General features: G+C 38.9%; 1 protein-coding gene across 1 annotated transcript; it reads right to left on the bottom strand.

Moving 5' to 3' along the window:
• Positions 1-813: 813 nt before the first annotated feature.
• On the bottom strand, positions 814-25,433 carry CGA (glycoprotein hormones, alpha polypeptide). The gene is made up of 4 exons (XM_036769138.1): positions 25,318-25,433; positions 4,180-4,286; positions 2,708-2,892; positions 814-1,151 (listed from the first exon to the last, which is right to left on the bottom strand). The coding sequence occupies exons 2-4, from the start codon at positions 4,277-4,279 to the stop codon at positions 1,074-1,076; spliced, it is 363 nt and encodes a 120-aa protein (XP_036625033.1). The 5' UTR covers positions 4,280-4,286; positions 25,318-25,433; the 3' UTR covers positions 814-1,073.
• Between the last annotated feature and the right edge of the window lie 1,623 nt (positions 25,434-27,056).

Below are 27,056 nucleotides of genomic sequence, written 5' to 3'. Positions count from 1 at the left end.
CAAGCACGTGGGACAGGTTAGGAAAAGGGCTGTCTTACAGGGAAGTAGAGGGCATAAGGCAAGTGCTTATATACAAGACAATGTATCCCTTACTTCATAAATTTAAAGAGACTTTGAGGATGACACCATCCCCCTGCCCCACAAGATATTAGGTGGACCCCCTCTGGTAGTTATGGATGGGTTGCAATCTTCATTAGAGGGGAAACTCACCTCAATCAAGGCACAGTTCTGTTGAGATGTATTAGAATTGGCATATCAGGAAGATAGCATAGTATAACAGAAAGAACAGAAGCTTCAGAGTGCTAGTTCTACCACTTGTTGCCCGTGTGGCTACGGGCAAATCAATTCATCTTTCTGGGTCTCTGTTCCTGGACAGATTTCTCCCACATTCCTTTTAGTTCTGATTCCAATGGTTCTATGACATGTACATAGAAATTATTTCTCTCTTTCATAGTAACTCCCCTATCAGGCTTCAAGTGAAAATATAATGTCAAATAACCAAACAGGATGGGGTCGAGAACTGTGATTTATTTCGCTGATTTGGGGAACTCTCAAATAAGGAACTGGATCAACCAATGCAGGTTGCATTGTAACTTATCATCCTAGAGGATTTTAACTCAGATCTACCTGGTTCTGAAGTTGTCTATGAGGAACCATGCTTCCTCTCAAAGAAATATTATGGTATATAGTTGTCGTTGTTGGGGTTTTTTTGTTTGTTTGTTTTAGTTGGTTGATTCCTGTCAGTCAACCTTGTGCAAAGTCATTGATTGCTTTTAAATCTTTGAGAAAAATAAATGAGTCAATTATTTCATATTGATTTAATATACACTTTATTGCCAATGGAGCCACCTTTTTGATATGATGTTAAATTCTGTTTTTCATTTCAAATGAAAAGAGCCAAAATGTTGTTCATCTACAAGGAAAAGGACAGAGGCAATACAACTGGCACGTATATTGCAGTACATTAAGCTGGCCCAGAAAGAAAACCAGGCTTGTCACATAGCAGGATTGTAAAAGCTGAACAACTCATTGAGGGAGATCAAGAATCATCCACAAAGCTCTTGGCAAAATAGCTAAGATTTGTGATAATAACAGGTACTGCAGTGGCATTCTGTGTGGTTCTCCACTTTTGCATTGCCCATCACCGTGGCCTTAAAAGAAGAGAAAAAAATAGAAGGTGATAAATGCTGCTGAATCAAGTTGTTTCTACTAAAGAAAGAGTGAGTTGTGTATTGGTTCAAAACTCTGGGTGGGGAGGGGGAAGCTAGAAACTAAGCAGGTGTTTGCTAATCATACACACAAAATGTCTTGCTATCTTTCTCCTGATGTTTTCGCTATATATGGGTTGGGGTTTTGAGTATGCATTAAGGAATTGTATGAACATAAAGATGTTACTCCACTGCCTGACTCTCTGCTCTCTGTCTCTCTCTGCATATATTTATGCATACGTATATACATGTATTTGTATATGTACTATATATATGTAGGTGTTTATGTATCTATATGCATATACCTATACATAGATATGGGAGGGAGAGAGAGACAGAGAGAAGAGAGAGAGAGAGAGAGAGAGAGAGAGAGAGCGTGTCTATAGTCTCCCTAAGGGGTAGATGCGGAAATAAGTATAGTGATTTCAACAAACCAGATAGGGCTCATTCTTCTAGGTATGTCCCTGAACCACTTATAGATAAAGAGGTATAACTGGAGTAATCAAAAGGAAAGCTATTCCACAAGTAAACACTTTATAGCAGATAGCCCAGATTTTCTTTTGATGGCCATTCCCATCTTAAGGCAGGTGTTTAAATTTCTGCCTTTTGCAATCTAGACCCTATGAATAAGGTGATTCTGTAAATCTAGCATTTTAAGCCTAAGAGGCAGCTAGTAGCACAGCCAATAGAGCCTGGAGTCAAGAAGACATAAGTTCAAATCTGGCCTCAGAAACCTACTAGCTCCATAACACTGTGTCATTTAATATCTTTTTGCCTCATTTTCTACAAATGTAAAATGGAGATAAAATTAGCACCTACCTCACAACAAATCAGATGAGATAATGAGATAATCTCACAAAAGGTCAAATGTGATAACACCTGTAGCAGTGCTTAGCACAGTGCTTGACACTTAATAGGCACTATATAAATAAATGCTCATTCCCTTCCTTCCCCCCCTAACAAAAGGGTCCCTATTGTAGAAGTCCTATGAGTAACGCCTGGTGTGCAAAAAGCCCATAGGAAGATGTCTGTATAATAGCAACCTACAAAAACAGAGGTGGCTTATAGGTGGATGATGGAAGACAAAGCAATTTTTATGAGCTTCACTGGACACGTTCTGTCCTCAGTAATCTTTTTCTGATGTTGATTACTTCCCAGGAACCTGGTCCTGCACAATCCAGTACTTACACAGCTAATGGCTACTGCCACCTTAGGCAGTCCTGGGTGAGACCAGTCCTTAGTCTCCTCTTCCCTACTGTAAATGCAATCATGTCTGTCCTATAATCCCTCTTACTCTCCTAGTCAATGGGGATCATATGTCTATTAGGAGCTTACCCGGGAGAAATGGCCAAGGATGTGTCATTTAGACACAAACACACATACCTGCCACTACCATGACATCCACCAAGCTAAAAATGCAGAGATTGATTGCATGGACAGTGTTAGAGGTTTGGTTTCCATTTAAATGCCATAGAACCCTGCACACTAAAAAGGCTCACCTTTGTAAATGCTTTGGCCACACAGCATGTGGCCTCTGATGTAATGTTCTTTGGAACCAACATAGTCTTCTTTGATCTTGCTGGAGTAGGATATGCTCTTGAGAAACAGCATCCCATACATTGGTAAATGGGAGCTCCTAGCTTGGAGAAGTATTTGTTCTCCTTCAGCTTGCATTCTGGGCAACCTGTCACAATGACATAGGAACATTGCAAAATATAAGGAAAAAAGCTACTATTTTTTTCTGACGCATCTCATTTTAACGGCTTCTTTTTCCCATTGAGAGAATGATAATCAGTCCACCTTAGGATATAGTCTCATCTCCATGCTTGTACATAACATCCTATTAACACTGATTAGAATGACGCACATGGGAAAAACAATTCCAGCAGATGTGCGTGCCGAAGTCTCAATTGTGATAGTTCCTTTCTCTACAAGCATGGATTCCCCAATCTGATGATAATAGGATGCCTGTAGGGAGAGCAAAATATGAGGGCTGAAAATACCATGCTGGTATAAAAAACAGAACTTTACCCACAAGTAAAATTTTCTTTCCTTTGGAGTCTGCTATTCTATTCTGCTAAAAAGGGAGGCATCAAATGAAAGATGAATATGTTGTTAAGAAAGCTTGGAGATTGGAGAAAGAGCTTGATATTAGGTCCAGCATCGGAGGCAACATAGAATAGGGTGTAGAAGGTTGAGTTTGGACTCAGGAAGACCTAGGTTTAAGTCCTCTGACACATAGTGGCTATGTGACCCAAGACAAGTAATTAACCCCCAACGTCACAAAGGGAACTCACAAAAACCATCCGTATGGTTGCCGGGAATTTGCACACACTGGGATATTCACCCATGTATGAAACCTCAGGTCCAGACAAATAAAAAACAAAGTAGCTCTATTGAAGACCTGAGATAAGACTGTTACCACTTATCTAGAAGAAAAATCGAGTCCAATCATGGTTTACAATTTCACAGCAGATGGAAGTAAACCAGCTGTAAGATGTGATTGTTCAAACAATACAGCAAAGCAAATTTATTGCATAAAAATGTTGGATAGAAACAAAAATAGCTTTTCTCACTCTATAACTGATGTGCAAATTCCTCTCCAAATAGAATTTTACAATTTCCCTAAGTCTTCTGGGAGATGAAAAAAGATAATAAGACAACTGAACATGGAGAAATTTCTATTTGTAAGACTGTGAAATAAATGAAGAATAGTAACGGATTTCTCCATTCGAGATGAAAATGTCCTTGCTGGCATACAAATGGAGATGTAAAATATCACTAGCGCTTTACATTTTCCAAAGCTATTTTCATTTTATGTTCACAACCCCAAAGTGCCTAGATATTTATCTGGGAGCAAAGATTGATGACCACATTAGGCAAGGTGGTAGAAATGTAATTAATGTGGTTATTGATGTATGTCTAACAGTGTGTTGTCCCCATTGCTGAATACTGAAGTTAGCTCACCCACCCTGCATAATAAACTCCCCATCTGGGAAGGAGTGAAGAATATGCAGAAATACAGACAAGGTGGCCAGAATGACAGCTGCATACTTTCTATAGTAATCCATGGCTCTCCTGCAAAGACAGACAAAACAAATGATTAATATGACGTGTGTAGTAATAATGATCTTTTCAATAATAACTGTCCTGATTTATTACCCATCCACAAAATGCAGCAGAGCATACACTGGAGCTGTATTGGTCACTTCTATTGTAGGGAAACAAGAATAGGGCTGCATTCTCTTGTCCCTACACAAATCTACAAAGATGGCTGCCTTTGAAAATTTATAACACCCCAGCCTTTACTCTGTGGATTAAAGAACTAGGATCAATAAAAAGTGTGAGCATCATTATCATCATCATTAACAACAACAACCTCATTGCACACTGGAAAGAGAACTGTCTCTGGGATCAGAGATCCTAAGTTCAAATCCTACTTCTGATGTTTGCGTTTCTGCAACCTTGGGCAGGTCACAGAGAGGATTGATCTATATGGCCTGTTTTCCCTTCCAGCTCGAGATATATGTTGACTGCCAGGTATGACTTTTTCTAACTATGACAGCTCATGAACCCCATCTGATAAGGCACAAAAGCATTGAGATCTGCATGAGTTGAAAGAATATCCACACCAACAAATTCACAGATCATTTGAAGTATTGAAGTCAGAAGTATAAAATTTCTCTGTGTATGAATTATGTATGAATATTAAAACAGAATTTGTTATGTATGAATAGATGCATTAAGTAAAAAATCGTGACCCATATTTTTGTTTTACCCATAGCTTCTTATTTTAATACCTTGATGAATCCTCAATCTAACTGGGGTTGGTACTCCATCCACCAGCAAAAATCCCAGCCCTTCTGTACCTTTTCATCCTACGTAATTCTTGTCCATATCTTTCTTTAAAAAACAAAAATCTATCAATTTTTTAAATGTATATCACTATCATTTCCAAATACCCTCCCTCCCCCAATCTAAAAAAAAACCTTCCTTATAACAAAGAGAAACATGAGTAGGCTACAAAAGACAATGAGAAATGAAAGAGAGAGAGAGAGAGAGAGACAGAGAGAGAGAGAGACAGAGAGAGAGAGAGAGACAGAGAGAGAGAGAGAGACAGAGAGACAGAGAGACAGAGAGAGAGAGACAGAGACAGAGAGACAGAGACAGAGAGAGAGACAGAGACAGAGAGAGAAGAGGACATCACGAAAGAACTGTATGACAGGAAGAAAAGATCGTACTAATAATTTGCCAAGATCAAGGGATAACAAGCAGACAAACAGAGGGATATCAGCAGAAATTGAGGAAAACCTCCAGCAGATTGGGTGGATCCCCTCTCATGAAGTTTGGGGAGGAAGAACATGAAAAAGAGTCACACAGGATGGACAGGCATTGAGGGGTTGATGTCTCATCAGAGGGAGCAACTGATTTGATGACATCACAGATCAGTTTGAATAGTTGAGTATTGGGAGCCTCTGGCATGGATTTTCTTCTCTACATATTTGTTCATGTCAATTCACTCTTCCTGACCATCTTCTTAAGTGCCCTTGTCACCTTCTCACACAGCACATTAAGCACTAGAGTCACCGTGTAGCATTTCCACTATCATTGCTGGTAAGAATAGATTACTACAGAAATGCTTACGAATCTCTTTCATTTTACGTCTATTTCTTTTACTCCTTTCCTCTAACGTTTTCAGGACGAGCTGACTTAGTTGGACCTCACTCACTTCATCCTCAAATACTTTGTGCTGTCATTTGAGATGTTACCACTCTTAATGTTATATCATCCTCCTATATATTTTGTAAATGTCCTTGTACATTAAGTTGCCATGGTACATAAATGTTCTCTCCATTTGGCAAGGTTAAATGTTTATTGGCTAAAATGGTTTTTGAGCTTTCCCTACCTCCTCATTTTAGTGGCTGTTTTACAATAGTTAAACATCTCCAAGAACTGGTAATATTTGGGATCAGCATTTTTACTCTGGCCTATTTCTCATTTTTTGGAGTTGACAGTTTACATGATCCAGTTAGGTTGGAGTTGCTGTAATCTCCTGTAGCAATGGCATCATCATCTTCTTATTTCCAGCCTTTCTTGTAATTTAACCTCTCCTCTAAACTGTTTGCATGAAGACAAAGGATTCTGAAATAACTTTTACCTTGGTAAGCAATTGTTGCCTATCTTTGTAGAAATAATGAGTCAGTCAACCAAAATTTACTAAACTTCTACTTGATTTGGAGAGGTTTTGGACATTCCCAACATTACATGGATAGTAAGGAACAGATCTGGAATCTGAATCTAGTGTCACTCGAGATTCACTCACTGTTTTTTCTACCGCAATAAAAGAACCACAAGTAAATATGCTTTTTGGCCCAAGCCTCTTAATAGCCTTTATTTGAGGGAGAATTGGAGTGTTGTAGATAATAGAGTTCAAGATCAGAGAATAAAATATATCGATATTGTGTTTGCCTTCTTCTGAAAAATCTGTTTCCTCCCCCATGGTCATGAAAAGTGGGCTCAGCAAATAGATTGGGAAGTGTTAATCATATCTATAATGTTAAAGGGACTGTCCAACAAGAGCCCTGCCTTTACGACCATGAGAAGTATACTCAGCTTGTTTTTGTTGTTCAGCCATGTCCAGCTCTTCATGACCCCATGTGGGGTTTTCTTGGCAAAGATACTGGAGTGGTTTGCCATTTCCTTCTCTCTAGATGACTTTACAGATGAGGAAACCAAGGCAAACAGAATGAAGTGACTTGCCCAGGCTTATATAGCTAATAATTGTCTGAGGATGAATTTGATCGCAGGTTTTCCTGACTCCAGGCCTAGCACTCTATCTAATGTGCAACCTAGCTGCCCCCTCAGATTGAGACTACTCTTATGTGGACTTTGGAACATGGGCAGGTATCCCATTTCCTGTCTGCTAACTACATAGTGAAGAAATTGACTTTTGATCAGCTGCTAAGCTAGAATTGGAAGTGAATACAAAAACCTCCCTCATGACAACCTGTATTTTTCCTTCTCTTGTGGTGAGCAGAACAGGGAGGACAAGGTGCTATGGGCCTCCTCCAGAAGCAAGAAAGATCTCGAGCTTTCTTTTGCCTGAAGTCACCATGAAACCAAGAGTACATGGTCCTGATCTTGTTGAGAGATATAGTTGTAGTAGCAACAATGACCCGATACCAGCTGCCTGTCTCCCCACCATATGGCCTGGAAACATATGGTCTGTTGCTTCTGACTCTATCTCTGTTATATATTCACTGTATCCACATATGTTTATATATGTGTGTAAATATATAAATGTTATCTCTGCTATATCTCTATTCTCTCCTGCTTTTAGGTGACAGAGTATCTGACTTGTCCATGAACTTGAAAGCTTAAAAAGGAGGAAAGAAGAGAGAGAGTGAGAGACAGAGAGACAAAGACAGAGACATAGAGAGACAGAGAGAGACAGAGACAGAGAGAGAGACAGAGAGAGCTGTCCAAGGTCTGGAAACCATAGTTCAAGACAGACTTCGTGATCCACAAACAGTCTGCCAAGGATCTACTAGGACCCAGAACAGTGAGGAACAGACCCGAAGACCAAGATGGTAAGCCATACGAGAGAGAGACTTGTCTATTGGTTATGTCTAGTAGGACAAAAATTTTATAATAACTGCTGTATTCTCTGAGGTGGTATGGGGGTATTCCCCTAAGGGTTGGGAGGAAATGTTTGTTCTTTTGTTCTTGATATATCTGCTCAGTAAACATCCTTTTATAAAAATTCATTGGTGTTAAATGGGTAGGAGAAACTGGGACTTTACTTGCTGATTATTGAGGTTGGGGAGAATATACTGAAATGGAGGTTCAGGCTGATGACATTAGAGAAAGACACCACTCACCCCTTGGGCTACTCCTAGAATCCAGGGGTGGAGATGTAACTTGTTCAGGGACCTAACTGGACTGGGGGAGTGGGAATTAGGCTAAGAATCCTCTGAGCTTTAAAGGCCACATACATGGAAATGCATGACTAGGGCATACAGTAGAGCACTGGGCTTAGAATCAGCATGATTTGAATTCAAACCACACTTCTGACTATCTGGCCCTGGGCAAGTCACTTAACCTTTATGTGTCTCAGAAACTCTCTAGGACTTGTATTCTAAGTTGAGATCTGTTAGCGGAAGGAGTTCCCACAGTGGAATTTCCCAATACAGATGACATCACAAATCATTTGCATATTTTACTTATGTGTGTGTCTGACAGGATAAATATTTTTCTCTGTACACTTACATAAACTGTGACCCTTCTAAGAATAGTTGATTTGAATACACAGACACTAAAGTACTTTCCCCACATATGACCTAAATGCACTTCTTGTGTTCATAGGGGCCTAGGATACTTGGATATTACTTGAGTAATAACAACTCATGAGTCTATAGTGTTTCATGGTTTACAAATTGCATCCTAACAACAGCCATATGACGTTGATAACATCATTATTATTATCTCCACTTTACAGATGAGGAAGTTGAGGACCAGAGCAGTTAATGACTTGCCCAAATTCCCAACATTTTAAGTTCTAAAACTGGAATTCAAACCCAAGGCTCCTACCTCCAAATCCAGCCCTCTTTCCACTACAGCTTGTTACCTAGATACAACTGGGAATTAACCCAAAAGCTACTGAGAGTTTTGAAGGCAGGGAATCAAGTGGATTACTTATTTACAAATCCAAAGAACATCCTTAACATCCTGGATTAGAAAAGCAAGATTCAAAAGTTGACTGAAGGTCCTCTCTAACAACACATTTCAAAAGTGTCTTCAAGTTTGCAAAGTCCTTTAGTTCTGACACTGATATCAGGCAGACAGGGAAAGTATTATAATCCCCATATGACAGATGAAGAAACTGAGGCTCAGAGAGGTAGCAAGTGTCAGAGCGATGATTTGAAACCAGAACACTTGACTCCAAGACCAGTATACTTTCCACCATACCTGCATTGCCTTTCCCCACCAAAAGGCAATCTAGAGCTGAGATTTCAAAATGCCCATGGCTCAAAACTGACATTCATTTTTCATCCAAGCTAACAGAGTAAAATGTGCACAGGAATATACTAGCATATAACATGACCCTTATAAGTGATTTAATTGACCAGTACAGCTAACAGGTTGAAAACCCAGCAAACTAGAGAACTCATAAGTATAGCTATGGCTAAAATAAATATATAGGTCATGATTTTTGCTTAATGCATATATTCATGCATAACTAATTTGGTTTTTATGTTCATACATAATTAATGCCCCAAATCCCATGTGAATTAATGTCCCGAGTAGCACATAAAATCATGAGAAAAATTCATAGTTGAAACTGATTTTCCCTTTTAGCTCATATTGTTTTTGTGCCTTGGTTTCGCAGCCCATATATTATGAAAATTCACACATTATTCAGAGACCCATTACTTAGAGATTAATTCAGAGAGAGACATTCATAACAGGGTTGGGGAGGAACAATCCAATGCAGATTTTTAAATACATCTTATAATGTATTAAATGACAGGTCAAAAAATCCAGAGCAATCTTAGAAATTAGAGTTGGAAGGAATTGTAGAGATCATCTAGCTTTCCCTTCACTTTTGAGGAAATTATGGCCCAAAATGGCTCATCCACGGTGGAATAAGTACTAAGACACAGAGATGGGATTCAAACCCAGATCCTCTGACTTTAGATCTATTCTTTGTTTCACCACACTCTACACTATCTTTGTAGGCTCCACTTGTCATTCTTTTTTTATTTTTTAAAGGAGGAAGATGGAGTGGGGAGGGTAAGAGGGATAAGGTCTTTCTCAAATGTTATGAATTTTCAAAGGGATTTCTCTTTTTCTTTTTTAGAATTTGGTTTAAATTGATACTGCACAAGTTCCAGGTATTTTTCATCTAAATGGCATGCAAGTCCTCAAAGCAGGTTGGGTTTTGTTAATATTTGGGGGGAGAGGAGGTTCAAGGATCAGAGAAACAACTGTTTGGGGATATGGGCTCTGTATTTCCTAATAATTTATAAGTATCCATGACTTTATTAGAAAGATGAAACAGAAGGGGACAAGCAGAAGGAGAAAAAAAAGATAAGGTAGGAAAACATGACTTAGATCAGATGGAAAGTATTTGTTTTCTGCTATTTCTGGTTTGAATTGAGTGTTTATGCTAAAACCCCAAATTTGAAATAATAATAAAGAAAAAAATCAAACATGAAAGTGCAAATAAAAAACTATATTTTATCCTGCAGAAAAATTAAGAGAGAAGAGGGAGAGGAAAGAGACTGTAAAACCCAAAACAGAATAAAATCTCCAAAGATTATAATTCACCAGAAGATGATTTCTCAATCCATTCAGCCACAGGAGTCTTAGCTGGCTACCATGGGAATTTACAAGTGTTAAATGTGTCATAGGCAGGAGCCATTCCTGTGTTCGCTGTAAAACTCATACACCACAAATTACAAAGAACACATGCAAAAGAATTACATAGATGAGTTCCAGGATTTGAGCTACATATTTCCTAATTCATAGGAGAGTATATATGTGCACAAATACAGATCTCTGTCTATTTACTTCCTTCAGTATAATATGTGGGTAAATGGGGGGAAAGTTATTCAGTGTGAATTTGTTTCAAAAATGCCAAATACTGAGGATTTTGGAGTTCTAATGACCTGCTTTAACTAAACATACACTGAAATGCAATAAAGTTAAGTAATTTATAGAACATTAGAGTTAGATATAGGGCTACTACATCAATGAATTTAACATACATGCTAAATAGCAAACAAGGTTATCTGACATTCACATACAAAGATGATGCACTTACCCAATAGGTGAGGAATCCACAGAGTCCTTTTTTCCAATAGTTGTGATGGCTTCACTGAACTATCAATACTTTCCCATTTGGTGACCCATTTGACCCATGGAACCCATTTGAGGGAATGTGCGGTGATAGTAAAGGGATGTAGTATGTGGCCAAACAGTTCCATGGAAATTGAACCAGCAGAATTATCCTTATTCAAATGGTGAACGTATCAACAAGGGAATAAGGAGTGTGTTGGACTTTTCAGTAAGTTATAACTACCAAAAGGAAAAACCAGGCTATATAAACATCTTACCCACCAATATCATCTTAAAGAGTTATACGGATATGGTAACCCAGAAGCAGTCTTAAGGATCGAAAACAGTCATTTAGGAACGGGAAAATTGACTAACTTTACTCACAGGCCAAGCAATTACCTACATGGTGGTATTGGGAGACATCCTGAGTAAGGCCCTTCACCCAAAAATATATCCGCATACTGCCTAAAATTCCATAAATTAGAAATACATTTCAGTGTTTTTATTCCTTTTTTGAAATTCAAATATTCCAGTAAAGTCATTTATGCCTGAATATGAATTCATTTCAGCAACTTTCTTTCTTCCTTACACCTCACTAATATCAGAAGAAAAAAAAGGAGTCTGATTAAGGAAAGAGCAGCAGGAACACTTCGGGGGAAAGTAGACCTTACAGGGTAGTGGAGAAAAAGGCCTATGATTTGAAAGGGAAGTAGAAGGTTTGCCAAAGACAAATTTTATCTATGTCCAAATTTTGCCAAGGTCCTCAAAGGCCTGAATTGTTGAAATAGAAAAGCAAGCATTTTAAATGTACTGTGCCAGCATGATTTAGTTCTGGTTCCAATGTAAAAGAAGTGGAATTTAATATCCAAGTTGATTGCCTGAAAGATAGAAAGACTCATGGGAATATTAACAGAGACCAAAGGAGGGAAAGAAATAGAAGAGTGAATAAGATTCATTTGATCAGTAAACATTTGCACACCTCTTATGAATTTATATTCTCATCTATTTATTTATCTGTGCATGCTGTATATCCACTTACTAGCTTCTGATCCACTTGAGAGAAGATTATTCCTGTATCTCCCTAAGTGCCTAGCACAGGGCAGTATACATAGTAGGTAGCTAATAAATCTTTGCTATATTCGGGGGGTGGGGAGGAAGGAAGTTAAAATCATTTAAGTGGAGAAATAGGAAACTCGGTCATTACAAAAATTTTTAAATAATTTTGAAATTACACAGGATTCCAAATGCCGTATCATTTAAAGTGCCTTTTCTCTAGCTCCTTTCCAGGTCTTCCCCACACGTAGAAGCTGAAAGGGGGAGTGTACTTGGTTAGTTCAATGATCATATAGTGAGGTGACTGGGACTTTTGAAAGTGTTTCACTATGGAGAATGTAGATGTGCCCATAGGCATCTTGTTGAGAGGACAAAAGATATTCCTAATTAAGATTCTGTGACTGGCACTGTCCTCACAATGAGTTGTTTGGCCCAGATTGAGGAGGATTGTGTCTTATAGGATTCTACAAGGACTATAGCTTTTGCTGGGCTATAAAAGGGAATTAACAGACAGACCTACCTTAATTTTTTTTTGCTTTCCACCCTTCTTCTATAAATGTCTTGAAATCATAACAAATGGGAAGGGCTCCTCCCAAGAGTCCTTAATAGTGAAGAATGCCAGCATACATACATACATACACATACATACACAAAGTTATTAGTGGATGCCTTGTGGCATAGGCAAATGCTTACCCACGTGGCCCAGGAGGGGAATTTCTGTATAATGTCATCCACAAATCCTAGTATCTGAATTAAAAGATAGGTGATTTCCTGGGCAGTATTGACCTTAACAGTTGCCTCACAGGTAACCCCAACTTTGTGAGTTTAGGAATGCAACCTTCAATAGATAGAAAGGGAGTTTCTGGAGAAAAACTCTTAGAGAGAAAAGAAGATTGTACACATGACCCAGTGCTGGGAGAAGTAGAGGCAAAGAGAACTGGTCTAGGCACTCTGTTATTACAGTGAATTATTCAGATGATAGCAGTCCATTGGGAGTATCCTCTGTCTAAGATCTCAGAGTAGTACCACAAAGCTGATCATTTGTATGGATCTCTGCACTCTAATAGGAATTCACCATAATACAGAGTCTAGCAGCCCCAAGTTCAGTTTCCCTCTAAAGGAAGTCTAAATAACAGCATGCTGAATCAGGAAGACTTTAAGATCTTGGTGGAAAAGTGGGAGCCAATGGATAGGGAGGAGGGTGTGCTGTTTGATTATAAGCTATTGTGAGTGCTTTTTGGGTTTTTTTATTTATTTATTATATTTAGTTTTCAGCATTGATTTTCACAAAAGTTTGAATTACAAATTTTTTCCCCGTTTCTACCCTCCCCCCACTCCAAGATGGCATATATTCTGGTTGCCTCATTTCCCAGTCATCCCTCCCATCTGTCACCCCACTCCCCTCCCATCCCCCTTTCCCTTCTTCTCTTGTAGGGCAAGATAAATTTCTATGCCCCATTGCCTGTGTATCTTATTTCCTAGTTGCATGAAAAAACTTGTTGTTGTTGTTGTTGTTTTTGAACATCTGTTTTTAAAACTTTGAGTTCCAAATTCTCTCCCCGCTTCCCTCCCCACCCACCCTCCCTAAGAAGGCAAGCAATTCAACATAGGCCACATGCCTATCATTATGTAAAACCCTTCCACAATACTCATGTTGTGAAAGATTAACTATGTTTTACGCCTTCCGAACCTATCCCCCTTTACTGAATTTTCTCCCTTCACCCTGTCCCTTTTTGAAAGTGTTTGTTTTTGATTACCTCCTCCCCCCATCTGCCATCCCTTCTATCATCCCCCCTTTTTTATCTTCTTCTGCCTTCTTTCCTGTGGGGTAAGATACCCAATCGAGCGTGTATGGTAGTCCCTCCTCAGGTCAAGTCCGATGACAGCAAGATTTACTCATTCCCCCTCACCTGCCCCCTCTTCCCTTCCTACAGAACCACTTTTTCTTGCCACTTTTATGCGAGATAATTTACCCCATTCTATCTCTCCCTTTCTCCCTCTCTCAATATATTCCTCTCATCCCTTAAATTGATTTTATTTTTTTAGATATCATCCCTTCATATTCAACTCACCCCATGCCCTTTGTGTGTGTGTGTGTGTGTACATATATATATATATATATATATATATATATATACATATATACATAGACACACATATGTATATATGTATACACATATATGCATATGCATATTCCTTTCAACTACCATGATATTGAGGTCTCATGAATCATACACATCATCCTTCTATGTAGGAATGTAAACAAAACAGTTCAACTTTAGTACGTCCCTTATGATTTCTCTTTCTTGTTTACCTTTTCATACTTCTCTTGATTCTTGTGTTTGAAAGTCAAATTTTCTATTCAGCTCTGGTCTTTTCATTAAAGAATGCTTGAAAGTCCTCTATTTTATTGAAAATCCATATTTTGCCTTGGAGCATGATAATCAGTTTTGCTGGGTAGGTGATTCTTGGTTTCAATCCTAGCTCCATTGACCTCCGGAATATCATATTCCAAGCCCTTTGGTCCCTTAATGTGGAAGCTGCCAGATCCTGTGTTATCCTGATTGTTTTTCCACAATATTCAAATTGTTTCTTTCTGCCTGCTTGCAGTATTTTCTCCTTGACCTGGGAGCTCTGGAATTTGGCGACAATGTTCCTAGGAGTTTTCTTTTTGGGATCTATTTGAGGAGGCGATCTGTGGATTCTTTCAATTTCTATTTTATTCTCTGGCTCTAGAATATCAGGGCAATTTTCCTTGATAATTTCTTGAAAGATGATATCTAGGCTCTTTTTTGATCATGGCTTTCAGGTAGTCCAATAATTTTTAAATTATCTCTACTGGATCTATTTTCTAGGTCAGTGGTTTTTCCAATGAGATATTTGACATTGTCTTCCATTTTTTCATTCCTTTGGTTCTGTTTTATAATATCTTGATTTCTCATCAAGTCACTAACTTCTACTTGCTCCAATCGAATTTTTAAGGTAGTATTTTCTTCAGTGGTCTTTTGGACCTCCTTTTCCATTTGGCTAATTCTGCCTTTCAAGGCATTTTTCTCCTCATTGGCTTTTTGGAGCTCCTTTGACATTTGAGTTAGTCTATTTTTTAAAGTGTTGTTTTTTTCAATGTTTTTTTCAGTATTTTTTGGGTCTCCTTTAGCAAGTCATTGATTTGTTTTTCATGGTTTTCTTGCATCATTCTTATTTCTCGTCCCAATTTTTCCTCTACTTCTCTAACTTGCTTTTCCAAATCCTTTTTGAGCTCTTCCATGGCCTGATACCAGTTCATGTTTTTCTTGGAGGCTTTTGGTGTAGGCTCTTGGACTTTGTTGACTTCTTCAGGCTGTATGTTTTGGCCTTTTTGTCACCAAAGAAAAATTCCAAAGTCTGAGACTGAATCTGGGTGTGTTTTTGCTGCCTGGCCATGTTCCCAGCCAAGTTACTTGACCCTTGAGTTTTTCATCGGGGTATGACTGCTTGTAGAGCAAAGAGTACTTTGTTCCAAGCTTGAGGGGATGCGCTGTTGATTTCAGAGCTATTTCTATACAGCCAGCTCTGTCACCCCAGCACTCCTCCTTCCTCAAGAACCACCAATCCGGACCTGACGCAAATCTTCAGCAGGCTCTGCACTCCTACTCTGATCCCCCACTTAATTCCTCCCACCATGTGGGCCTCGGGTGGGAAGTAACTGCAGCTGTAGTTCTGTAGCTGCACCTCCCTTGCTGCCCCTGGGGCAGTGGTGGTTGGGGCAGTGGCCTAACCGCGAACTCTGTCCCCGCAGCTTTTCCCACTAACCTTCTCTGTTGTCTTTGGTGTTTGTGGGTTGAGAAGTCTGATAACTGCCAAAGCTCACTGATTCAGGGTGCTAGGGCCTGTCCTGCCCGGCTCCTAGTCTGGTTGGTCCTGCTGCCTCCCATGCTGAGCTCTGCTCCCCTCCACTCCGTGTGCCATAGACTTCATCCAGTGACCATCCAGGCTGTCCTGGGCTGCATCCCTGCTTCCCTCTGCTATTTTGTGGGTTCTGCAGTTCTAGAATTTGTTCAGAGCCATTTTTTACAGGTTTTTGGAGGGACATGGTGGGGAGCTCAAGCAATTCCCTGCTTTCCAGCCGCCATCTTGACTCCACTCCCGGAAGTCATGAGTGCCTTTTGTTGTTGTTGTTTTCTGCATTTGTTTGTGAATTCTTATGAGTCCTTTAAATGTTTTGCAGGGTAAAATAAGGCTGTCCTGTCCATGATATTTACACTCAAGTTATCCTGAGTGCTCAAGCTAGGGGTCCTTTTTACCCACATACATGAACTATATTCGGTGATTTTCCCAGAGTAAACTCTGAATTTGAGCGTAATGAGCCAAAGAGAGAGCAATATTTAGGGGATACCCCTCCAAGATCAGATCTAGTCTTTCTAAGTAAAGGGCTTGAGGTATTGACACATGGGTTACATAAACCTTTGTCTTTATGATGTGTAATTTTGAGGTTAGATTTGAATAACCAAAAAGAAACCTAAATAATTGAGAAGCCTAAAGGATAGGATAGACCAGAAAAACAGAAGCAAAAACCTGAAAAGTAGCACTGGAATGGACAACATAAGGCAAAATAGACTCGACTCAGCTAAGATATCAGGTGCTGTGGCAACTGCCAGGGCTACTCTACCTAATAATAGCTGTGGTGAGCCAAGGTCATGGCCACTTCTGCTAGCCATTGATACTGCATCAACAGATAGAAAACAGAAAATCATCATCAAGAAACCATTATCAGGTATTTTTCCTGACTATACAAGTTCACTGTGCATAAGCCCAACCCTGATCAAGTTCCAGGGAGCATATTGCACAATTTCACTCATGCCTTCCTTCGTTTCATTGCTATTAAGCACCTACTATACAGCAGCTGGGTGGCACAATGGATAAAGCTCCAGGTCTGGAGTCAGGTAGACCTGAGTTCAAATCTAGCCTCAAACACCTACTAGCTATGTGACTCCTGGGCAAGTCGTTTAACCCTGCTTGCCTCAGTTTCCTCATCTGTAAAATGAGCTGGTGAAAGAAATACTCCAGTATCTTTACCAAGAAAACTCCAGATGGGGTCGCTAAGAGTTGGACATGCCTGAAACGACCAAACAAGAATGGACAAAAAAACTGAGCTAAATGCTTGATAATGAAAGCAGGGAGGAGAGGAATACAAAAATGAGCAAGATACACTCTCTGCCCTTTAGTAGTTTACAAACCATTTCCACCAATACTTGAATGGATCTGAGGCTTCAAATCTCCATTCCATTCTAGAAAACTAAAATCAACAGTGGAACAAATTATCTCCTATTATCTTAAGGCACTCAAGTTGTGAGCTGGAAGAATGACTGCTTTGGGAGACATGTAGCCTTTGCCTTGTTCACCACTTTTTTTTTCCTTTCCTCCTTATCCCTCCCTAATTTGAAGTGGTCATTGTGACCTTCATGGAATAGCCATAAATGCTACATTCAAATAGCATGCAGTCTCTGTTAACAATAAAAAATGAAAAACTTTGTGTTCAACTTTATTAGCTTCAAAATCAACCAGCATCACTGAGTATCAACCAGGGATAGAGTACCAAACTGAGTAAAATACTTGGCAAACTTTAGGACATTGTATAAATGTCAAGGATTAGCATGATTAATAACAGAGCTATCATTATCAATTTTGTACGCAAGGCAAATGGCACCAAAAAACACCCTTAATTGGATTTGGGAGGTGGGGTAGAGACCCCCAAATACTGCATGAATACTGCTGGGGATGGTTCGTAGGTCAGAACTAGGACAAGAGAGGAGTTCATCTAGGGTGCAGCCATAGAACAGCTTCCTGTTTGGACAAATTATCTTTACTAACTAGGTACTAAGCTCAATTATTTCTCTGCCTTTGAAGAACTGAAATCACCATCAGTGCCTCCTCTAGATTTCAGCACTGATTGGCCTATCTTTGTTATACCTTGGTTAAGTCTTACTTTTGAGAGGAAGTGGGTGTAGATAAAACAGAAAAAAGAAATATTGGGTGCTCTCCTTAAATGGTCTTTTTCATCTAATGTAAAGTCAAAAGGCAAAAAACCACAAATGATAGTAAAAAGAACATAATCCATCCCAGCTGTACAATTATATAGCCAATAGCTAAGGAGGATCCTCTCATGGAAAGTCTGGTAAGAGCCAGATAAAATTCCACCCCTCCCCGCACAAACACACCAAGCTATCTTGATGTTTTCTTATAGTCCAGTCTTTTTCTTTTACCTTCTCCCTTTCAGTCAAACTTCTCCTCACCTTTGAAGCCAGTTTGAGAACAATTGTATCTCACATACACATATTACTTTTCAGATTCATAAGCCACTCTGCTCACAGAAGTCCTGAGAAAGTAGAAGTATGACTGTCTCCATTTTACAGATGAGAAAACAAGGGCAGAAAGATTAAACATCTTGCTTAGGGTCACACAGCTAGTATATTTCAGAACTAGGGCTCCGATCCAGGTCTTTTGACTCCAAAACCTCTCACCACTATACTATGCTATTCTTGGAATTATTTGCAAATGTTAAATGAAGAAGCCTAGGATTTATTTTATTTTTAATTTTTTCCTAATGAATAACAGACTTGGAATTTCATGGATTTGGCTTAAGACTCATCAACCTTCCAAGCTAGGGCCAAAACCTAATTAGCAGCAGATTTAGCCTGATGTCCAACTCTCACTTGTTCCACCATTTTCCCAGGGCCTCTCCCCATGGTGACTCACACTAGTAACCCACCCTCAGGCACTTTTCTTTCCTTCTTTCCCACTAGTGTCTTGCATAGATTCATAGACTCAAAACTGAAAGGAACTTCAAAGACTGAGTTCAACCCCTCTTTTCTAAAGATGGGACTTTTCTCTGCAGCAGTCCAGGAGGTGAAACTCTCTCTGGCTCATTCCCTGTCATACTTTTTCTGATGCGCACATTTTCCTTCATCTTTTTTAGGTGCTTTCCTCTGACTCTTTTACCTTTCCTGCACACACCTATGCTTTCTTTTTTCCTCTTTCTTTGTCTCCCTGCCTCCCTCCTTCCTTCAGTCTTAGCTGCTCACCTACAAATCCCTTCCCTACCTCAAAAGCTTGCATGCTAAACTCTTCTCCAACAGATTTTCAGGGTTTTTCTTGTCCTCTGGCTAGGGATATAGGGAGAAATGGCTGTGCCAATGACAGCATCAATGAATGAGGTTAAAGAGTCCACTTTAAGGTATTTGAAGTAGTGCTAGACAGCTAGCTCCAATGTCATGTATGTCAATGACTCCTCCTACCAACCCTTCCATTCAGTGCAGCCACCTACACTTAGTCATTGGGTCTGAGTACCCAGTTCCTTCTAAGGAAATCCCATCCAAGAAAAGTAATTTTAAAACCCATTCTAATTCAGATGTATGGTTCTAATTCTCATTGCTTCCTGGGTCTCTGGAATTCAGAAAACCTTCACTAAATAAAAAGCACAGAGAGCAGCATGTTACTGGCATGACTGGGGAGATTAGAATCAGGTCATTATGTAGGAGGTTAGAGTTGAAAGAAGAGATTCTTAACACGGTCTAGTGGGCTGATAGCCCAGGGAAATGAAGGAAACAGCACAGTAAAGAAGATAAAAGCAAAAATAGATGGTTTCAACTTAAAAAGCAGAGAGAAACAGCTGATCCAGAGGCCAAAAACTCTGGGGATGAGTCAATGGTCTGATCATTTCGACACATATGGAAGTGAGGGGTGCAAAGCCATCAATTCTGTTGTTTGGTGGATTAGTGTTCTTATCAATCTAGCAGTGACTAAAATGAAATAGATGAATTTAATGCAATAAAGAATTAGATGGGAAAAGAAGCACAAATGTGATAGAAGGATACATGAGTGAAATAATGATATTTATCCAAAGAGCTCCAAATATCCATTAATTCTCACAACTTCCCCAAAGAATGTTGAATCTGGAGTCAGAAGATATGGGTTCAATTCTCAGTTCTACCACTCATTACCTGTGTGACCTTGGGAAGTTTGCTTAACCTCTCTGTGCCTCAGTTGCCTCATCTCTAAAAAGAGAGCTATCAAAGACTCTGCCACCTGTGGCATTGTGGGTTGCAACATTCCTGAATGCAGCCTGAACTAGATTAAAATGTAATTGGGAATTATTTAACAAAATAAATAAAAGATAGAACATAGATAATGTTAATATGTGGTTTTCTAAATCACCATGAAGGCCACTGGGATCCCTACATATGGTTTAAGGGCTCCTGTTTCTATCAGATTTTGACACTGCTATAGACAACCCCTCAATTCCTTTCCAGGCACTCCAAAGAATTTTGAAGTCTTCCTCCACTGTCATCCCTAAAACAGTCAAATAAGGAAAGGAAATCACGAATCATGACTATGCCAGGAATAATAGTCACATTTCCTGATTTAGGGACCCAAGCTTTTTGTTCTGCATACTTTGAAGGGATTAATAGTTTTGTTTTGTGTTTGCTTTCTTCAGGCAGTCTAGAGGGGTTAGTGGTGACGATGACAAAACCATGGAAACGTCATACATCTGGAGTTGAGGTCATCAAATGCAACCCCTCATTTTACAGATGAGGTAACTGAGACCCAGAGAGGTTAGATGATTTTTCCAAGGTCACAAAAGTCACAAACGGCAGAACCAAGATTCAGACTTGGGCCATATAATGTCAAGCTCAGTGTACTTTCCGTTTTGTAATGTTAAATTGGTAATATCTTGAGGACTAAGGTTTTAACAATTAAGGGGGGAAGGGGGCACAAAAGAAAAATTGTAGCCATGTCTAGCCAGAAACTAAAGGGGTAGTAGAAAGGAAAGATGATTTAAAATACACCTTCTGCCTGTTCTTATAAAGATCGCAGATGTTTACAGAGTTGGTTTTTTTTTTTCTAATTTGACTCAATTTACGTGGATCCCATTACTGCTGCTACTTTAATTGTTACTTAAGGCCGATTTGTGATGCTGACATAATTATATAATTAGAAGACTGGCTCTTTCATTACTCTCCTGGTTTTACTAGCTCAGCAGCTGTTCTTAGGCAGTGTATGAACAATGCATCTAGGAGCTAAAAATCAATGAGAAACGTTGATGGGGAAGAAAACCATGCATTATAAAGCACAATCCTCAGTCCTCACTAATGAACATTTACATTGTATGTTGTTCCAGAATACCCGGTGAACAGGTGAACTTGAATGTACTAAGTGCTTCTAGTAATAAAGCATGATATAGTTGCAGTGCAACCCACAACAATCTGTAAGAACCAAAAGCCACATGCAGGCGTTATTATTATTATTAACGATAAGTGGCCTTCTTCCCATTTTTTTATATTTGCCCAAGGCTTTATTACAATTTTAGCTCTTCTGAAGCAAATGAATAACTTAAAAAATTGAGTCGCAGAAAAGGTTATGTGTTTATCCAAGGTCACTCACCAATCTGGTAGCTGAAATAACATTATGGATAGAGCTACATTCACATTTCCATTTGCAGTTTTTGTTTCCATGATGAAATCAAAGTAGGATGCTCCCAATGTGAAAGTTCCTTGGCTTGGTCACTGGTAACTTTTGATTGTTATCTCCCAATAAGATGGATTTCTCAGCATGGCGAAGGAAAAGAAATACTGGATTTGAGGCCAGAGAATCACTGATTTAGAGTGCTGAGGGACCTTGGAAACCATCTAGCTCAAACCCCTCATTTTCCAAATGTGGAAGTGAGAAGTAAAGGGACTTGCCCAAGATCATATATAGAGCAAGGAGCAGAGTTGAGATCTGAAGCCAAATTTTCTGACTCCAACTCCAGTATTCTTTCTACTGTGCCACACTGAGCTACGTCACCAGGGTTCAAATCCTATCGCTGCTTCTTACCCTTGTATAAGCTTGGCCAAGGTCCTTAACCTCTCTGGGTCTAAGTTTCTTCACCTGTAAACTAAAGGAGCTTGGATTAGGTGATCTCCAAAGTCTCTTCTAGCTTCAAACCTATGATAATACAGGTTCTTTGGGTCTCTCGCCTTTGCCCTTTACTTTTTCCCCATTCCCTTCTGTAGTTTTGGGTCATCAGCAACATGTATGCTCAGTTAGACTCTTAGGTTGAAATGCTATTTTCCTATGCTGTGAGGAAACCTCAGGATACACACTTTGTACAAACTCTTGCAGGAAGTGTGGTGTTGTGGAAGGGTCACTGGTCTTGGAATCAGGAGGCATCTATTTTTGAATCCATTCTCCAATACTGCTTAGCTTTGAGTCACTGGACAAGTTGCTTAACTTCCTAACCCTCAATTTTCTGATCTATAAAATGAGAATAATAATATTAGCATCTACTGTAAGGATTGCTGTAAGGCTCAAATAAGATTATTTATTCTGAGTACTTTGCACACATCAAGATGCTATATAAATGTCAGCTATTATTTTTTATTGGATTTTAGTGGCTTCCCAAAATAATCAGCCTCCACATTAGTCCGATTTCATCTCATAAGAGTTTCATTTATAAGATCATAGATTTAGAACTGGAAGAGACATTAGATACCATCTAACCAAAACCATTCAATTTACAAGATAAGGAAAATGAGGCCCAGAGAGGCTAAGTGACTTGTCCAAGGTCACACAGGTAATAAGTGACTAAAGCAGAATCAGGATTCAGGTTTCTACTCCAAAACCAGCATTCTTTTTATCATACAATGGTGTTCATTTTGTTTCCACCCATAACCTAAGTTAGAACCTTTGTCTCAGAGCTCTTGGGCTATGAGGAAGTAAAGTCATTTCTGTCTGGTCCCTGTAGGTCTTACCCCTGAGTTGAATCCATACAAGACTCAGGGATGAACTGAATTATTTGTCATTCAGCTCTGGAATTCAAAAGTTTTTATAAAGGGATTACTCTTGTGGAACAAAAAGTGGGGCCCCCAAAAAATTAAAATTAAAAAATTTATGCACAGAATGCATAATGAAAATAGACTAAGATCCCTCATTAGGAGTGACTGTAGTTTGGTATGCTATGCCATGTTGCTTCTAATGGAAATAGTAATTGATTAATATTAAAGTTTCCAATTGTGGTTTGTGTTATAACATAGAGTCTAGGATATCTTGTATTTCTTCCTGAACAAGATTCATATTTGCTTTTTCTCTCAGAGCTTTCATGTAAATTAGAACTCCACACTATAAAAAACCATATTACTGAGGATTTACTCTGAAATGTAATCAATTCTTCTCCTGACATTTTTAAAACAATAATAGTAGTAGCTAGCATTTATATTTCACTTTTAGGTTTTCAAAGTGCATCACCTAACATTATGTCATTTGATATTTACAACAACTCTGTGAAGTAAGCATAACCTTCATTTTACAGATGAGGAAACAGCGGTTCCAAGAAGTTAAATGACTTGCCCAAGGTCACAGAACTAGTAAGTATCTAGGACTAGATCTGAGTTCAGGACCTACCTGACTCTAACCCAGTCCTCTGTCCACTACGCCATACTAAAGTAGAAAGAAACAGGAAATATTACTCACTTAAAACCTGTTTGATTACTAGATAAAAATAAATTTCAGAAAACTTAAACCTGAAGTTAGAATAAAAACTAGTAAGCCTTTGATAACAGAAAAAGATGCTTATTTCTTAAAAGAAAATATTAAGGTGACAGCAAAGTATAATATAATGCAGTATCTTGAACAATTGACTCAGAGATGCACTAAAATAAATTATCTGTTAATTCTTTTTTAAAACCACCTACAGATGCTTAAAAGGAATACTCTGTGTTAAAGAATATGTATTTTACTGTAAAGCATCTTCCTTTGAGGTTGGTAGAGGGCTTTTTAAATTGACAGGAAATACATCACAGTTGAAGCTTATTTTCTTCATTTACCAAAATCAAAATGTATGGGCAGTTCACAATATTTTCCATGCTCCCTACTCAAGTTCTTCAAAACTAATTAGATAGGGGAAAAGAGAACTTTTGAATGTCTGCTTTCAAATCCCCATCTCTCTAAAGGGATTTTTTCAACCAAGGTTATAGAGATGTAATAATGATTTTTTTTATGAGAACAGTTATTTAGTAAAAATTTAAATGAGACCAGCATTAACTTCAAACCATAGACCAACTAACTATTCAATCCCTGATGACCAGAGTATAACTAGGGCAAAGCAGTTAGAGATTTTCTCCAGGTGCTGATATCTGGCACAAGATGGGGGGAAGGGAGAAACTCATTCTACCTACGGAGCTGGGCACATAGTGGGTGCTTAATACTTATTGACTGACTAATTGGCTGGCTCCATGCCTTAATGCATTCAAATCCCCATTGGCAGGCTCAGAAAGAGGGTGAGGGAGTCAGGTCATGGGCCAAAAGAAGTAGGTGAGGATGGGTGAAAGAACCATTTCTCTCTCCATTCAGTTGGACTGTCTGTCTCTACCTCTCTCCTTTGAGACCATGCCTGTGCTAACCCACATCCAACACGATCCCACCTGGCAAATGAATTTACCCAACATGCCTCTATGATTATGCTTTTGCCTCTATTGCTGACCAAGATTAGACTTTAAAAAGTAATTTATCAGGGAAAGGCTCTACGTCAGTAATAGTTACTAACCTCCAAGGAAATATTGGTCGCTCAGAGATATTTTAAGAATTTCATAAAACTAGCAAGAGAAACAAAGAGATGTTATTCAGAAACTTTCTAATCCACTCATCGAGTCCAACCTGGAATTCTGGCTCATAAATTGTTAGAAACTCCTGTTCTCAATGCTGAAATTATGGACTGTTCTTCCACTGGTCAATTTTAATGCCTTTCCACTAGTTTGGAGCCTGACAATCTACAAAGGAACATAGCTTCAATTTAATTCTTTCTCCTCAATTTGACCCTTAGAAGCTATGACCAAATGAAGGCCTTCTAGTTGACATCAAAGAATCTTCCAGGAATGAGTTCTGAGACCAAAGAACGCACTTACATACCAGCAGAGAGGGAAACTAAACTGCTGGCTTCCTCCACATTAGACTCTGTGACATAATGTCATCTTTGCCTGTGATCACAGATCCCAGCTTTCCAGACTTCACTTGGGAGTTCAACTGTAAGTGTGTTAGAGTCTGAGTAAATGCTTCAACCTAACTCCCTTCCTCTTTCCACTTATCTTGCCCTGACAGCTTTCAGAGAGGAAAAAAAATTCTGTTTTCCTTCTAGTCTCAAGCGTTTCACCTCTACCACCCCCCAATTCAATGAGAATTTTAAAAGACATTTCATTCATGTTACCTTCCTTTGGTCTTTTTTTTGCTGGATGAAGACAGGACAGTTGATTCAGAATTTGAAAAGGGAGTTTAGATTCTGCCTGGGATTCTGACAGCAAAGGCTTTCCCTTCAGTATCCGTAGCTAATAAAGTTCTTTCCTGCCTTTTATACAAGCAATGTTCAATCCCATATGGCCACCTACATCTAAGCCCTAGGATCAACTGCAAAGTCTGCCCGGTGATTGAATGGTCCTTGATGTAATTACTGGCATATCAATTTGGCCTTATCTCTTGTTTTTGACTCAAATCACTTTTTGTTTTGAAGTTTGTTAAGGTGGCCATGACATCAAGGTCAGTTTGTGAACACTGCTGTTCTCTATCCTCTAAACCCCACCATCCGGTCCCCATTTTATCAAGACTTACATGATAAGTCTGGGAACAGAGTATTTTCCTATAAACAAGGCCCTAAAAGCATCTACCTTAATTAAATATCTTCAATTTATTTAAAGCAATAAGAAGTTTGTAAATTTCCGACAACTGAATAAAAAATACCTCCTGAATCATGAAATTATTCTGATAGAGAATCAAAAATAGTGCAAACACAAAACTCTGAAAGGTTTCGATGATGGTGACAGTGATGGTGATGATAATAACAATAAACATTTATAAAGTATTTGAAAGTTTGCAAAGTTTGTTGCATACGTTGTCCTATTTGAAGTAATGGGATCCCTTCCCCACCCAAATGAAATCTTACCTTTGATGCTTACCTGTTTGACAGGCAAATCATCTAACCTCCCTGGGCCTCAGTTTCTTCATCTGTTACATGAGGGGGTTGGACTAGATGGCCTATGAATTCTCCTCTAACTCTAAATCTGTGATCCCATGATCCCAAAATAGGTCATTTTTGGTTTTGTTTTGAAAAGGTAGAAGAATTTGCTTTAATTTTTAAGAGAAATAAATGCACATTGATTCATACCAGCAGGGTTCAATTGGATCTGCCCGCAACATCTAAGACAGAAAAGACACGGGAGAACTTTGTTAATTGCAGATACCGAAGGAGAGACACCTACTTTGAGAATCACAAATCAAATCTAAATTCTCTCTTCAGACACCTAGTGGTACAAGGAAAGAACACGGGACAGATTTGACTTAGGGCTTGTTTGTGCCCTTGTCTTTTCCTTTTTTGTATTTATAGAGAGATTCAGTTATCCTGAAACTCAAAACAAATGAAAGAGAAAGAAATGTTTTCATTTGAACATGAAACATAGTTCACTTGTACAAAAGCCTTGCATATCATCAAAAGTCACAGGTTCTAAAATCCTAAACCCATTTTGCAGAAGGAGTTTTGGCTGTTAGAGATTTTTTTCATCTGTTTTGAAAGAATAAGTACTATGCTTTCAAATCCCAACACATCTTTTGCAAAGCTCCCTTCTGAAGCTTCGAGATCCAGTGATCTAGGGGGCAGGATAGAAAATGAAGTAGTCATTTCATACTCTTCACTGAGAATAAATCTGCCCTGGCAACCAGCTTTCTTCCTATTCAAACTGTTGATTTGGGGTTTTTTCCTTTTCTTCACTGTAGAGATCACTATCCACCCTGCCCACACCTCACACTCTACCAAATTGCCCCCTTTCATTAAGTATTATGAAAATTGATATTTCATGGCATGAAAATTGATGTCATAACAATTATATCCTGTCCTCCACCTCTGAGTGCCTCATCTTCTTGCCCTTTCAATGTTCCTGTCCTGCTAATCCCTAACCC

This window comes from Trichosurus vulpecula, chromosome 7 (genome assembly GCF_011100635.1).
Source record: "Trichosurus vulpecula isolate mTriVul1 chromosome 7, mTriVul1.pri, whole genome shotgun sequence".
Lineage (NCBI taxonomy): Eukaryota > Metazoa > Chordata > Mammalia > Diprotodontia > Phalangeridae > Trichosurus > Trichosurus vulpecula.
This window is presented reverse-complemented; position numbering and strand designations above follow the sequence as displayed.